The 14,151-nt window shown below is 49.1% G+C and overlaps 6 protein-coding genes across 6 annotated transcripts; 5 read left to right on the top strand and 1 right to left on the bottom strand.

Moving 5' to 3' along the window:
- Positions 1-62: 62 nt before the first annotated feature.
- Positions 63-1,753, bottom strand: HD556DRAFT_1441360 (citrate synthase-like protein; the record flags this gene model as incomplete). Its single annotated transcript, XM_041306283.1, has 7 exons — positions 63-127; positions 180-724; positions 771-944; positions 994-1,345; positions 1,395-1,515; positions 1,562-1,675; positions 1,721-1,753. 7 exons carry the CDS (start codon positions 1,751-1,753, stop codon positions 63-65), a joined length of 1,404 nt encoding a protein of 467 aa, XP_041162035.1.
- Positions 1,754-1,906: 153 nt separating this feature from the next.
- HD556DRAFT_1431281 (putative methyltransferase) lies at positions 1,907-2,773 on the top strand (the record flags this gene model as incomplete). The annotated part of the gene is made up of 3 exons (XM_041304994.1): positions 1,907-1,987; positions 2,034-2,235; positions 2,280-2,773. 3 exons carry the CDS (start codon positions 1,907-1,909, stop codon positions 2,771-2,773), a joined length of 777 nt encoding a protein of 258 aa, XP_041162036.1.
- A 1,971-nt stretch (positions 2,774-4,744) lies between these two features.
- HD556DRAFT_1234137 (heterokaryon incompatibility protein-domain-containing protein) lies at positions 4,745-6,671 on the top strand (the record flags this gene model as incomplete). Its single annotated transcript, XM_041297644.1, has 3 exons — positions 4,745-4,819; positions 4,869-5,013; positions 5,068-6,671. Coding segments are annotated over 3 exons (1,824 nt in total), but the record flags the coding sequence as incomplete, so codon positions are not given.
- Positions 6,672-8,098: 1,427 nt separating this feature from the next.
- Positions 8,099-9,103, top strand: HD556DRAFT_1359330 (exoribonuclease, exosome component 4). The gene is made up of 3 exons (XM_041302567.1): positions 8,099-8,138; positions 8,197-8,480; positions 8,532-9,103. The coding sequence occupies exons 1-3, from the start codon at positions 8,136-8,138 to the stop codon at positions 9,019-9,021; spliced, it is 777 nt and encodes a 258-aa protein (XP_041162038.1). The 5' UTR covers positions 8,099-8,135; the 3' UTR covers positions 9,022-9,103.
- HD556DRAFT_1359334 (Quinolinate phosphoribosyl transferase) lies at positions 9,104-11,441 on the top strand. The gene is made up of 11 exons (XM_041302568.1): positions 9,104-9,198; positions 9,252-9,378; positions 9,428-9,543; positions 9,599-9,770; positions 9,834-10,000; positions 10,060-10,109; positions 10,163-10,178; positions 10,232-10,354; positions 10,454-10,655; positions 10,706-10,854; positions 10,918-11,441. The coding sequence occupies exons 1-11, from the start codon at positions 9,133-9,135 to the stop codon at positions 10,978-10,980; spliced, it is 1,251 nt and encodes a 416-aa protein (XP_041162039.1). The 5' UTR covers positions 9,104-9,132; the 3' UTR covers positions 10,981-11,441.
- A 980-nt stretch (positions 11,442-12,421) lies between these two features.
- Positions 12,422-13,525, top strand: HD556DRAFT_280847 (uncharacterized protein). Its single transcript, XM_041310124.1, has one exon. It carries the CDS (start codon positions 12,781-12,783, stop codon positions 13,354-13,356), a length of 576 nt encoding a protein of 191 aa, XP_041162040.1. The 5' UTR covers positions 12,422-12,780; the 3' UTR covers positions 13,357-13,525.
- Positions 13,526-14,151: the final 626 nt, after the last annotated feature.

Raw genomic sequence — 14,151 nt, forward strand, 5'->3', positions numbered from 1 at the left:
GTCTATGAATCATGTAGCCATAATGATATGCGAAAACAACAGCCGAAACAAGCAAGAATCTATCAGGGCTTGTCCTTGAACATTTTCTGGATAGCTTCACTCGAGTACGATTTCGGACGTTCCAAAGCTATAACATACATTCAGTATCCCATCAGGCCAGATTGGATGAAGACACTCACGAGCACCAAGGGCACGATCCCAGATCAACTGAGCAGCCACCCCAAACGCACGGGAAACACCAAACAACACGGTATAGAACTGCATTTGGTGGAGCCCATAATGGGTCAGCAGCACACCGGAATGGGCGTCCACATTCGGCCACGGGTTCTTTGCCTTACCCGCCTCCAACAAAATACTAGGGACGATATCGTAAATCTGACCAACGAGTTTGAAGAGAGGGTCATTGGGAAGGTTCTTGAGGGCGAACTCGCGCTGGGCGGTGTAGCGGGGATCAGTCTTGCGGAGGACGGCATGACCGTAACCGGGGACGACTTGGCCACCCTTGAGGGTGGACCAGACATAGGATTTGACGGCGTCGTCTGTGGCATTTTCACCGATTTGAGATTGCATTTTGCGGAGCCAGAGGAGGACTTCTTGGTTGGCAAGGCCGTGGAGGGGGCCTGCGAGACCGTTGAGGGAGGCGCCGAATGCGAGGAAGGGGTCGGAGAGGGCGGAGCCGACGAGTTTACCGGTGTGAGCGGAAACGTTGCCGCCTTCGTGGTCGCTTGGGTGGTGTTAGTTTGTGTTGATTAGTATAAACAAAGACGTACGTGTGGATGGTGATGTAGAGGCGAAGGAGCTCGACGAAAGCGTCGTTATCACCAAAGCCGAGAAGGGTTGCGAGGTTAGCGGAGTAGTCTTTGCTGCTGTCGATGGCAGGGAGTTTTCCATCACCAAATACGTTGCGGTATATGCGACCTGCAATGTTGGGGAGTTTGGCAATGCTAAGGGGGAGATGAGGATTGGTCGACTGAATGGAGGATTAATACTGACAGATCCATGGAGTCCTCAAATGTGTAACCCCAGTATTCCTTCTTAGAGACACCGTCTTGGTATGCCTTGGCAAAGGCAGAGTCATGGTTGAGTGCGGTGACTGCCATGGAGAACTGGCTCATGGGATGGAGGGTGGGAGGGCAGCGGTCGATAATCTCCTTTACGAAATCAGGTATCTCGGCGCGAGCAGCCCAGTCACGGCTAAGCTCTGCAACCTGTTCCTTGGATGGAATTTCGCCAGTGAGGAGAAGCCAGAAGAGACCTTCTGGAAGGGGTTCCGAGCCACCTGGTGCTGCAGGTAGAAGGCTCTTGCACTCGTCGATGGACTTTCCACGGAAACGGATACCATCCTCTAGACAGGCGCGTGAGATGAGAAATATGAGAAAGACAATATGACAGACCTGGGTCGAGTACGGAGCCATCCCAGATGAGGGCTGGGAGACCACGCATACCACCATAGAGTTGGTCGACTGTTACGGGACCGAAAGCCTTTTTACCATGCTCTGCTCGTATTGCTTTTACCTGGGAAGGAATTAGCGTCACGAGGGTGAAATAATAGAACACAAACCTTTTCTATTTCTGTAGGGATGAGCTCGGCAAGACGTTCTTTTAGAGTAAGGTGTCTTGAAGCTGTTGTTGAAGAGAATCGAATTGAGGTACGTGCAAGTAGTGGAGAGCGTGACTAGGAAGATTAGTGTTAGCTTTTACAGGGTTAAAGTTAACCTACGACATTGAAGACATTACGGAGAGCAGCGACCATGATGGAGAGTGGAGAGAAGAAATTGAAAGCCGGGGTGGAATTGAAATTGAAATTTAAGAGGGAGAATATCGGAAAACATCGGACCACGGCCCACGGGAAAAATGGGTCGACGCGGGAGCAACGCGGGCGAGAACCGAACGGTGACCGAGGAAAATGCCAAAGCGAAAGAGAACGACATCGACGGCGGCGGCGGCGGCGGCAATGATGAGCAACGCAACTTCAGTGCTCCCACAGGTCAGTCCAGTCAGATCTGATACATAAAAGACTAAATTTTGAACAGAAAAAACATTACAGACAACGAGCGCATGCGAATCCATTCTCTGACCATTCACTCGTGTATCCGTCATCACCTGATTCAATCGATTGGTCAATTCATTATCCAGCCTTTGTGAACCAGAGACCATCGTTTGCAGATATTGGATGTGGATTTGGTGGTCTGTTAATCACACTAGCACCTCAATTCCCTGACACTCTCATCATCGGTCAGTCAGTCAGTCATATGTAAACCCCTTTCTTATATCCGCAGGTCTTGAAATTCGTGTTCAAGTAACACAGTATGTCCAAGATCGTATCACCGCACTCCGCGCAACCTCAGACAATTATCAAAATGTATCAGTCATCCGCGCTAACGCCATGAAATTCCTCCCAAACTTCTTTCAAAAAGCTTCCCTCACCGCTCTCTTCTTCCTCTTCCCCGATCCCCACTTCAAAATACGCAAACACAAGGCACGCATCATATCACCCACCCTTCTTGCAGAATACGCGTACGTCCTCGCACCAGGTGGAATCGTCTACACCATCACCGATGTCGAGGATCTTGCACAGTGGATGCGCGCTCATCTAGATGCTCATCCACTCTTTCAATTTGTTGAGGAACAAGAACTAAGGAATGAGGGAAAAGGTCCCATCTTGGATGCAGTGTATAGTTCAACGGAAGAAGGGAAAAAGGTCGAACGCAACGCTGGCCAGAAGTGGCTCGCATGCTTCAGACGCATCGAGGTCAAAAGAATAAATACGTAGTATGTAAGATAAGATAACAAATGTACAATTTTTTCGCAAGACTTTTGGAAACAGGCTCCTCGAGCTTGACCGTCGTGATTCTCAATTTTGACTGCTCGCTTCGCCCTGCCACGCCACTCCGAGATCGACCAGCCTAGCTACACCACTTGTGCAACCGTGGTAGTATACGCCAGGCTGGTCACGAGCCTAGAACCAGCAGTTGTGAGTGATGGGATGGCATCGCCTTGTCGCACCTTGTCGTTCAAAGCTCAACGACAAAGCATCCTGGCAGTCGTGCATGAGAATCACTGTAGCATTAAATCATATGCATCAAGGAAGCACACCAAGGATCGTCCTCATGTCTCTTGTAAATCTACTCCAGAACTGATAGGTGAGATTTCGACAGTTAGCAGTTAGCAGCCCGGTCAGATGGGTGAAAAAAACTGATACCCGATTTTCAGCACTGTAGCACCGGAGCCAGTGAAAGAAAGAACATTGTGAAATGAGTTCCCCGCACCGGTGATGAATAAAGACAGCTTTTGATATGTTGCGATGTCAGATGTCCATTGTAAGATGTCCCTGGAATGAAGTCACGATAGTGACTGCGTCTGGCAGGAGTGATATACTTGAAGGACGAAGTGGTATCACCTGATAGGAAGTAAAATTTCGGGGTATCCGTCAAGCGTAATTCTTCGGAATAATATAGGGGAATAATCAATGCCGTGCTGAAGCCTGGACAGAATGAAGGAATTAAATATGACAGGCGTTTAAAGACAGATGCTGATTCGGATAAGGAGCACGATGAGATGCACGCTGGAGCAACGTGGTGTGGAGCAAACGATATATAAAGAGCCTACATCAACTGGGTTGTGGGCAGAAATTCAGCTCCACTCACGACACATAAGATCGACGACTTAACTACAAAGTACGCTCTTCATCAACTTCAAACGCTACTGACCATACATTTCCCTGTTCAGGGATATGTCAAGATTTCGCCGCAGCGATGGATCAAAAGAAGCGTCTCTTATTATGAGAAGGCGCTCGACGCCGGCGCAGACAACCCAACCGGTGCCAACACACACGATACGGGTGCACACAAAGACAGTGCGGGCAGTTGCATTCTTCAAAGATAGTCGATGGATCGTCACTGCTTCGAAGGATAGAACCCTGCGAATCTGGAACGTGGAGAAAAGAGCATGTGTGGGAGGGCCATTCGAAGGACATAGTGACGTCGTGACGTCAGTTACCGTATCTCCAGACGATAGACGAATTGCGAGTGGTGGAGATGATGGAGCCATCATCATCTGGGATGTCCAGAGCAAGCAGATGCTGTTCAAACCGCTGGAGAAGCATATGCGCCGGGTGTCCTCGGTCTGTTTCTCCCCCGATGGCAAGAGACTTGCAAGCGGATCATGGGATGAAACAGTTATCATATGGGATGCGGAGACCGGCGCGGTCCTCTCAACCCTCGAGTGCTGGAGTTCGGTGTCGTGTGTCGCCTTCAGCCCGGACGGGCTAAGATTAGCATACGGATTATATCGCAATATTCGGATTTGGAGCACCAATAACGCAGAGGTTCAGTTCGACATCAAAGCTCATGACAATGATTGGGTTTATAACAGCATTCAAGTTGTGTGGTCGCCTGACGGCCAGCAGCTTGTCTCTGCATCAAATGACGAAACAGTCAAGTTTTGGGACTCCTCAAATGGGTCACAGATCGGTCAACCTTGCACTGGTCACACTTCCTCCATTAGGTCACTTGCCATCTCTTCTGATGGGTTCTTCAATGCAACCGCCTCGGACGACTATACTGTGCGCCTGTGGGACATAAAGTCACACAAACAGATAGCACAACCACTCAAACACACTGCACGTGTTTTCTGCGTTGCAATTTCTCCTAGAGGAGAACTGCTCGTGAGTGGAGACGATGATGGGAATGTTCATCTATGGTCGATCGAGAACATACTTTCTGCAGCATTCGGGACGGGCTCCTCATACCTTGCGCATCGCAGTAAGGTGAAGTTGGGCCAAAAGCTTTATGCAGAGGCTCTTTCGGATGCGGAAAAGGTGCGGACGATATTCGTTGTTGTTTTCACATTTGTGATAATGTTCGTAGGTTATCGAGCTCAACCCTTCGTCTTATCTCGGGTACGAGTTGAAGCATGCAGCGCTTCATGGATCACAACGCTATGATGATGCATTCAAGGCCTTCACAATCATGCTCTCCAAGTTGGATGATGCACTCGACCCACAAATACGACGTAAGCCTCAGACAACTCAAGCGCAGACTTGAAGACGACTTACAATTTTTGCAGAGCTACGCCAGAAATATGTCAGTCCATCTGAAGTAGAAGATGCTATCCGACGAGCCATTCATGCTCAACTGGAAAACGCCCCCCTTCGTCTACTCAACACCTCTACTGGACGTTTGTGCGATCGAGATGCGCAGATCAATGCGTTCATGCAGAGTACAGAGTACAAAGAACTTTTACATTCATTCGGCATGCATGCGCCCCTCCAAACGGAGCCCATCAAAGAAGCGGTTGTAAAGTACTTCAGTTGGGTCATGTTGTCCCATAGGTGGGAAAGGAAGGAACCGCTACTGCACGACATTCAGGGCAGGGACATATATGACTTGGATCCGGTTGGAACCGTGGTGAAGTTGCAGAAGTTCTGCGAAGTCGCTCGTGATGCGGGGCATCGTTGGGCGTGGATCGATACGTGCTGCATCAACCAGAACAACAATGTGGAGGTCCAGCAGTCAGTGAACTCTATGTTCGTCTGGTATCACTACTCAGCGCTCACCATCGTCTACCTATCGGACGTGCCTCCTTCATCAGAGTCTGGCGCGCTCGCAAGCAGCATTTGGAACACGCGAGGATGGACCGTTCAGGAGTTCCTCGCTCCTAAAGTTGTTCTCTTCTACCAAGCAGATTGGACCCTATATCTTGACGACCGCTCACGCAACCACAAGCATTCCCTCGCTATCACGCAAGAGTTGGAGCGTTCGACTGGCATAAGTGCGCGGGCGCTCGTCGACTTCCGCCCGGGGATGAGAGGTGCCCGAGAGAAACTTCAATGGGCATCAACGCGTGTCACTACTTTGCAGGAAGACATCGCGTATTCGCTTTTTGGGATCTTCGGTGTCCACCTCCCTGTAATCTACGGAGAAAAAAGACAGAACGCGCTCGGACGACTTTTACAGGAGATCATAGCCCATTCGGGCGACATCACGGCCCTGGACTGGGTGGGACAATCGTCCAACTTCAACAGTTGCCTGCCAGCCAACATTTCCTCATACAAGGCTCTGTCGTGTGCACTGCCATCTCTATCTGAACGCGACATGCAGAATTCGGTCTCCTCATCACGAAATAATATTTTCGCTGTGGAATCGGCCTCGAAACTGTATACCATCCTTGAGAACCTCAGCGTTCCTCGTTTCGCAAACGCAAGATTGCAATTACCTTGCATCGTATTTCCTCTCACAGAAGTCAGGCGGAGGCCTGGTCAAGACGGGGATACATGTTTCATTTATGACGTCAAGGCAGACGGGCTACAAGACCTGCTGGTCATAACGGAAGACAAGCTTGGTCAATTCTCGCCTGCAAGGCGTACTCGGCGGACATTCCTGCTCGTCCGTCCGTGGAATAGGCATGATCTCGGGCTGATTAACTTCGCAGACGAGACGCATAGCACAGAAGATTGGCCCGAGCCTGGGTCTCCCGGATACAACGAGCAAACTACGCGAGAGTTGAGGTTGATCGTTCGCCTCGGACAGCCTTTTGGGGGACTTTTGCTAGCGCAGCAGTGGGGTGGGGAGTATAAGAGAATTGCTTCGGATAACAATATCATCGCGCAAGTTAAGGACACGGCATCTGTTGACGACATGATGGATATCAGAATGTTGGAGATATTATAGCTGCGAAGAACGGGTCATTTTTCTTTCATACTTTGACAACACACCTGTATCGTATCATACATTGTCTCATATTACAGACAACATAATCCTTAAATCAGACGTCCTACGAAAAGGACAGCTCCGGCGCAAGCGCTCACAGGTTGGTGTCCTTCTCATGCATTGATTGCTGTAACTGAAGCGCACCTGTGATGCATCGTAGTACTGCGTGCTAATACATATGCTATGCAATTCATCCCTTCCACGCGAAAATCATCAATACGGCGCACTGCTGACAGTAGTACTCACGGTGTGATGCAACAGATACAATTAGCTACTATCGATCTGCCGTGACATCCATGGCATACCCAGAATGATTCAAACTCTCCGGGTCTGCGCATAATGTGCCTCGAATGAGGCTGCTACTAGTTCTCCGCATAAGTGTGCCTGACGCTTTGCGTTTGCCCCTGATGTTCCACGCTGGTTGTATAACATCATCTCACCGTTCATCTCAGCATTCTGCTTCCCACCTGAAAGCTTTTGGGTCCCCCAGTTCACCCCAGAGTAGGTTTGTCATTGAGCAAATATCTTTGGGTGGTGTGTCACAATATGAGGCTGTAGCGCACAACAAGACATACCTCTTCTCCGCAGACAAGTTGTCATTCTCATTGAACAACAAGATATGGCTGCCATTGACTGGTACAGCTCTCAGTGCTGGGCTTGCCAGAAATTATGACACGAATGAACGTTGGTCCTTGGAGGGTGCAGTGAATCATATGGATGGTCGTGGACGCCGGTGGCATATGTGCAGACACTAGGGCACGACAGAATATCGGGGAGAAAACTGTTCTATATTCAGGTTTGTTCGAATACACATATCATAGACATGCACGAAAGACACATACCGTCGCCCCACACATAACGAGAGATGTGTGATCCTTACCGCTGAAGTATCTTGTGCCCATGGAATCCGCAAGGTGACCTGTAGGCAGACTCGGATAGTATGGTGTGATGGCGGAGAGTACTAGTAGGCGTGTAGTAAGATGAGTTCAAGAGCGAGGCTGACCTAGGCCTAGAAAGCAAGAAAACGAAGTAGATTCAGAAGTTCAGTACTCAGTGCTGAGCTATATGATAGGGAACAGAGCTACCAACCAGATCTTACTTCACCCGCGATGACTAATATTCCTCGCTTCCTCACAGATCGCTAAAACAGGCAAAAATACAAGCTTAAGGTACGCTTGCACAGTGGATGCGCGCTCATCCACTCTTTCAGTTTGTTGAGGAACGAGAACTAGGGAAAGAGGAAAAAAGTCCCATCTTGGATGCAGTGTATAGCTCAACGGAAGAAGGAAAAAAGGTCGAACACAATGCTGGTCAGAAATGGCTCACATGCGTCGAGATCAAAAGAATCCTGTATAAGATAACCAATGTACAATTTTTTGCGTGAGACTTTTGAAAACAAGCTCTTGACATTCATATTGACCAACCATGGTGCGCCCACTTTACTCAATATTCCCAACATAACCGTCTTCCACATATTCACATCCAGTCATCCCGCATCGAACTACTCAATGCTGGTCTTCTTCGCAGCGACGGTCGTAGACCTTATGAACTACGGACATTAGCCATCAACTTTGCACCACAAGGAACAGCAGACGGCAGCGTCACCTACTCACACGGCCTCACTCAAGTACGCGTCTCAGTACTCGGTCCACACGAACCAAAACAAGGAACAAGACGCGAAACATTCCACGATCGCGCAACACTAAACGTCGAAGTACAACTCGCCCCTTTTGGCGTCGGTGAACGAAGAAGAAGAGGCAGATCCGACAAGTAAATGTTATTGACACCCACTTTATTACGTATATCGTTAATACCACTCAGGCGTCTCCTTGAACTCGCAGCATCAATCAAAAGCACATTCGAACCAGTCGTCCAAACCCATCTCTATCCACGCAGCACAATCGACATCTTCGTACACGTCCTTCAGCTCGATGGCGGCCTCCTCCCCGCTTGCATAAATGCCTCCACCCTCGCTCTAGCAACAGCAGGTATCCCCCTCTTCGACTTTGTCTGCGCTATCAGCGGTGGCGTGTACGGCACCCAACCCTTACTCGATCTAACCACAGTCGAAGAAAACGACGTCCCTAGCGTCGTGGTGGGCGTGATGCCTCGTACCGGACGCGTCACGCTCGTCCAGATGGAGACCAGGTTGCATATGGATCGCTTTGAGGAGGTATTTAGAGTTGCTTGTGATGCGGGCAAGGTGTTATGGAGTGAGATGAGGGATGCGCTCAGGGAACGGACAGGTGATTTGGTGGATAAACTTGAGGCCGGGCCCGGAATGGTTGTAGCGAAGGAGACTGAGACATAGGATTGATGTCAACTGTAGCTAGCGGTTCCGGTTAAACTGTTTTGTATGATCGGTAATCGGTGCCGGTAATTTGAAGCAACACCAAGTTTTCTTACTCTACCTATCATCATCATGACGAGCGCTAGCGTCCAGTCTGAATTCAAGGTCGTATCGATCCTTGATACTGACTTGTACAAGGCATGTATCGCAGTAGCGCCATCATGGTCACCTCTTCTGATGCAGTTGTGCAGTTCACGATGCAACAGGCTATCTTCGAATACTATCCCACTACCCAAGTCGTCTATCGATTCACGCACCGCGACAAGCACCGCCAGTTCTCCAGAGCATGCATACAGAAATTTCGCGAAGCGCTGAACGGTTTGTTTCTCTGACTATTCAATTTTGTGTGCTGAATTAATACATGCAGGTTTCGCCGATGTACAACTAACACAAGACGAACGCGCATGGCTTCAAGATAAATGCAAGTTTTTCAAGCCTGCGTACCTCGATTATCTCCAGTCTTACAGGTTCAAACCTGAACAAGTGATTACATGCCCGTCAAGCTCCGTCCTTGCACTCCATTGACACGCACCCGTAGATCTCCGCCACCTTCCTCCCGTCTTCCGATGACCCCGATATGGGCAGCGTCAAGATCGAAGTGAGGGGCCTGTGGCTGGAGACCGTTTTATGGGAGGTCCCGCTCATGGCGTGTCTGTGTGAGATGTATTTCCGATATGCAGAACAAGATTGGGATTATACCGGCCAGGAAGGTGAGTCAGATCCCCTTGTTCATTTTTCATTCTTTCGTGATACTCAGTACGTGCACGGGTCAGAACAAGCCACGCATAAAGCTACATCCCTTTTAGACGCACGATGTACGTTCAGCGAATTCGGGACGCGGCGCAGGCGGTCGTTCGTCACGCATGATTTAGTGGTGAGAGGCCTTATCAAGGCGAGGGATGCGCATGAGTGGAAGCAGGGTTTTTTTGGAACCAGTAATGTATGTTATTCTTCATATCGGTGGTCTCCTTCTGGTTTTTTTTTGACGCAGATGCGCAGGTCTACTTCGCTATGCGATACAACCTCAATGCGATAGGCACGATCGCTCAGTATGTAGCTGTTCTTTTTTTGTTCATTCTGACTTCTGACTTGTGAATTTTAGCGAGTGGTTCATGGGTGCAAGTTCCACTCTCTTGATGATAAAATCTCCTCTGATCAAAAATATACTTAGATTGCGGCGCTGGGAGATTACAAAGACGCTGCTGGGACAGCTCTAGACCTCTGGTCCAACCTCTACGGAGACAGTCTGTCAGTCACGCTCACGGATACGTTCTCCACTGAAGTGTTTTATCGGGTACGCATGTCCACTTTATCACTGCGCAGCGTCTCTGATTTTCTTTTTATTTCTATTTCTATCTTCATTCTTGGTGATTATTTTTTATTTTATTTATAGGAATTCGATCATAGGCGCGCTAGCCAATGGAAAGCCCTACGTCAAGACTCGGGAGACCCAAAAGTATTCGCACCGAGGGCTAAGCGGATGTACGAAGAGCTCGGGATGGATCATACGCAAAAAGCTATCATCTTCAGCGACGGGTTGGATTTCAAGAAGGCGAAGGAGTTGAATGAGCAGTGCCAGCTGCTGGGATTCAAGTGTGCGTCGTCGCCTTATATTTGGCTGCTCGTGGTCTAATCGCACGTGCAGGTTCGTTTGGGATTGGAACTTGGCTGACCAACGACTTCAAGACGAAGAGCAGTGGGTATGAGGAACGGAGCAAGGCGTTGAATATCGTGATCAAACTTGGGTCGATTGATGGGAAGGAATGTGTGAAGATTAGTGACGAGCTTACAAAGGTGGGATGTGTCGTGATTCTCGGGTTTGTCTCATCATTGATCGCCTTTTTTTCATTTTTACAGAATACGGGAGTTCCGGAAGTTGTAGCAAAGGTTAAAGAGATGTTCCAGATATCGGTCTCGTAGACCCAGTGTAGACCAGTAGCTGTGTGAGTGATGGTACTTTTGTGAATGAGAACTTGGATTGACGATGGGATGGCGTTGTCTTGCCAATCCAGGGTTTCCAAAGGCCAACAACGAATTGTCCAGGTGGTCGTGTATTAGAATAGAATGACTGTAGTATTAAATTATTCATGCCAAAGCCACGTAACGAGCCCTGATCATCAGTTCATGGGAGCATCAGAGAGATGCTTTCGGACAGCCACAGCATTCAGATCGCCCAGCGCTGCGCGGCTGCGGCGCCAGAACCGGTGAAAGAACGACCATTGTGAGGTGAGGTTCTTACACCAGTATGTATTATGTACTAGAAAATTATGCGATTATATTTATAAAGACAGCTTTTGAGAGGTTACGATGCTTGAAACATAGCGTGACGCATCGCTCTCGTCTACAGCATTTTCGACTACCTGTGTAGTTTCAGATGTCCATGGTGGTGTGCCCGGAAAGTAGAACAACGTTCTAACTTCTAAATGCTGCGGGAAGTCCTCCACTAATGGAATGAGCGGAAAGAGATCCACGTTGAAGCAACGTGGTCTAGAGCAAACGATATATAAAGAGCCTAAATGAATTGGTTATAGAAATCCAGCTCTACTCGCAATACATCAGATAGACGGCTTAACCATAGAGTACACTCCTCGTCAACTTCAAACGCTACTGGCTGTCTATCTCCCTGTACAGCGATATGGAGTGGTTGCGCGATGTGGCAGAAAAAGTGTATCCTGCTGTCAGAAGGCGAGGGACACCGGCACAGACAACCCAGCTACCAACACACACGATGCGCGTGCACACGAAGGCAGTGACGGCAGTCGCATTCTTCAAAGACGGTCGACGGATCGTCACTGTTTCAAAGGATAAAACCCTGCGAATCTGGGACGTGGAGAGAAGAGCATTCATGGGACATTGGGAGAACTATTCGAGGACACAGCCGCGATGTGGCTTCAGTTGCTGTATCGCCAGACGATGGGCGAATTGCAAGTGGTGGATGGGATAGAGCTATCATCATCTGGGACGCCGAGAGCAAGCAAATGCTATTCAAACCGCTGGTGCAGCATAGAGGTCGAGTGTTCTCGGTGTGCTTTTCCCCCGATGGAAAGAGACTTACAAGCGGGTCATGGGATAGCACAGTTATTATATGGGATGCAGCTATCCTCTCGGTGACCTGGATTGGGTGTCCTCTGTCGCCTTCAGCCCAGATGGGCTAAAATTAAGTAGCACACGGAACATTGCGCAACATTCGGGTTTGGAGCACGAATAACGGCAAGCTTCTTCAAGTTCTCAGGATCGACGCCCACCAAGATTTTGTTCAGGGCGTTGTGTGGTCGCCTGATGGGTCTCTGCATCATACGTGAGGATGGACCTTATATCTCAATTACCGCTCACGCAACCACAAGGAGTCTATCAGCATCATGAGGGAGTTAGAGCGTTTAACTGGCATAAATGCGCGGGCGTTCATCGATTTCCATCCAGGTACAAGATATGCCCGAGAGAAACTCCGATGGGCGCCAAACTGTGACACCCGAGGGAGGAAGACATCGCCTACTCTTTGTTCGGCATTTTTGATGTCAACCTTCCTGTCATCTATGGAGAGAGAAGACAAAAGGCGCTCGGGCGACTATTACAGGAAATCAATTAATCATAGCCCATTCGGGTGACATCACGGCCCTGGACTAGGTGGGACAATCGTCCCAGTTCAACAGTTGTCTCCCAGCCAAGATTTCCTCATACAAAGCTCTATCATGTACCCTGCCATCCCTATCCGAAGACGAGATGCGGAATTTGATCTTCAAGTTACGAAACAATAGTATGACTGTGCAGTCGGCTCCGAAGCTGTATGCCACTCTTCAGGAGCTCAGCGTTCCTCGTTTCGCAAACGCCAGACTGCAATTGCCTTGTATCGCATTTCCTCTCACAGAAGTCAGGCGGAGGCCTGGTCAAGACGGGGATACATGTTTCACTTATGACATCAAGGCAGACGGGCTACAAGACCTGCTGGTCACAACGGAAGATAGGCTAGTTGAATTCTGGCCTGCAAGGCGTACTCAGCAGACGTTCCTGCTCGTCCGTCCGTGGAATCGTCATGATCTCGGGCTGATTAACTCTGCAGACGAGACGCATAGCACAGAAGATTGGCCCGAGCCTGGGTCTCCCGGATACAACGAGCAAACTACGCGAGAATTGAGGCTGATCGTTCGCCTCGGACAGCCTTTTGGGGGACTTTTGCTAGCGCAACAGTGGGGTGGGGTGTATAAGAGAATTGCTTCGGATAACAATATCATCGCGCAAGTTAAGGACATGGCATCTGTTGTTGACATGATGGACGTCAGGATGCTGGAGATATTGTAACTGCGATGAACCAGACGTTTCCATTCTATACCTCGACAACCCCTCTACATACATCCCTTAGAATTTTGCATCGTATCGATATCGTGTCGTGTATTGTTCCATATACAGACCAGACTGTCAATCCCCAAATTAGATGTCCTTATAGGTGACGGTCCCACATAGGGAAGAGGACAACTTAGAAAGCTCCGGTGCTGGCATTTCCTAAAACTGCGCTCATTCAGATTGGTCCAGTCATGGTGACGCAGCGGTGCACGATTCAAGGCTATCTTCGAATACCTCTCACCGCAGAAGTCGTATATTATTCTCGATTCACGCACTCTCGTAGACCTCGGTCCTCGTGTGAGTGACAGTACTTTCATAAATGAGACTCTCAGTTTCCCGGACGATGGTCTTACGCTGCCTTGTCACTCTAGTTGTTCAAAGCTCGAGCGCTCAAAGACGAAGTGTTCTGGTGGCCGTGTATTAGAATGACTTGAGCATTGAACTATCCTTGTCAACGTAACGAACCCTGACCACCAGTCGCATTGGAGGGATACTACTTCTGGATAGCCACAGCATTCAAAAGTGTCCTGGTAGGCAGTGGTAGCATTAAACCATCGACGTCAATGCAACGTAATAATATTATAGCCCTGACCTGGACCACCATATCAGGCGACATCAACGGAATACTTCTGGACAGACACAGCAAATATTCAGGTCGCGGCCCCGATAAAGATCAATTATCAGCACTGCAGCGTCGGAACCAGTGAAAAAAAGGCGCGTTCCTCGCACCAGTTTTCGGAAATGTATGCGATT

This window comes from Suillus plorans (assembly GCF_016647745.1).
Source record: "Suillus plorans strain S12 chromosome Unknown HD556scaffold_18, whole genome shotgun sequence".
NCBI lineage: Eukaryota > Fungi > Basidiomycota > Agaricomycetes > Boletales > Suillaceae > Suillus > Suillus plorans.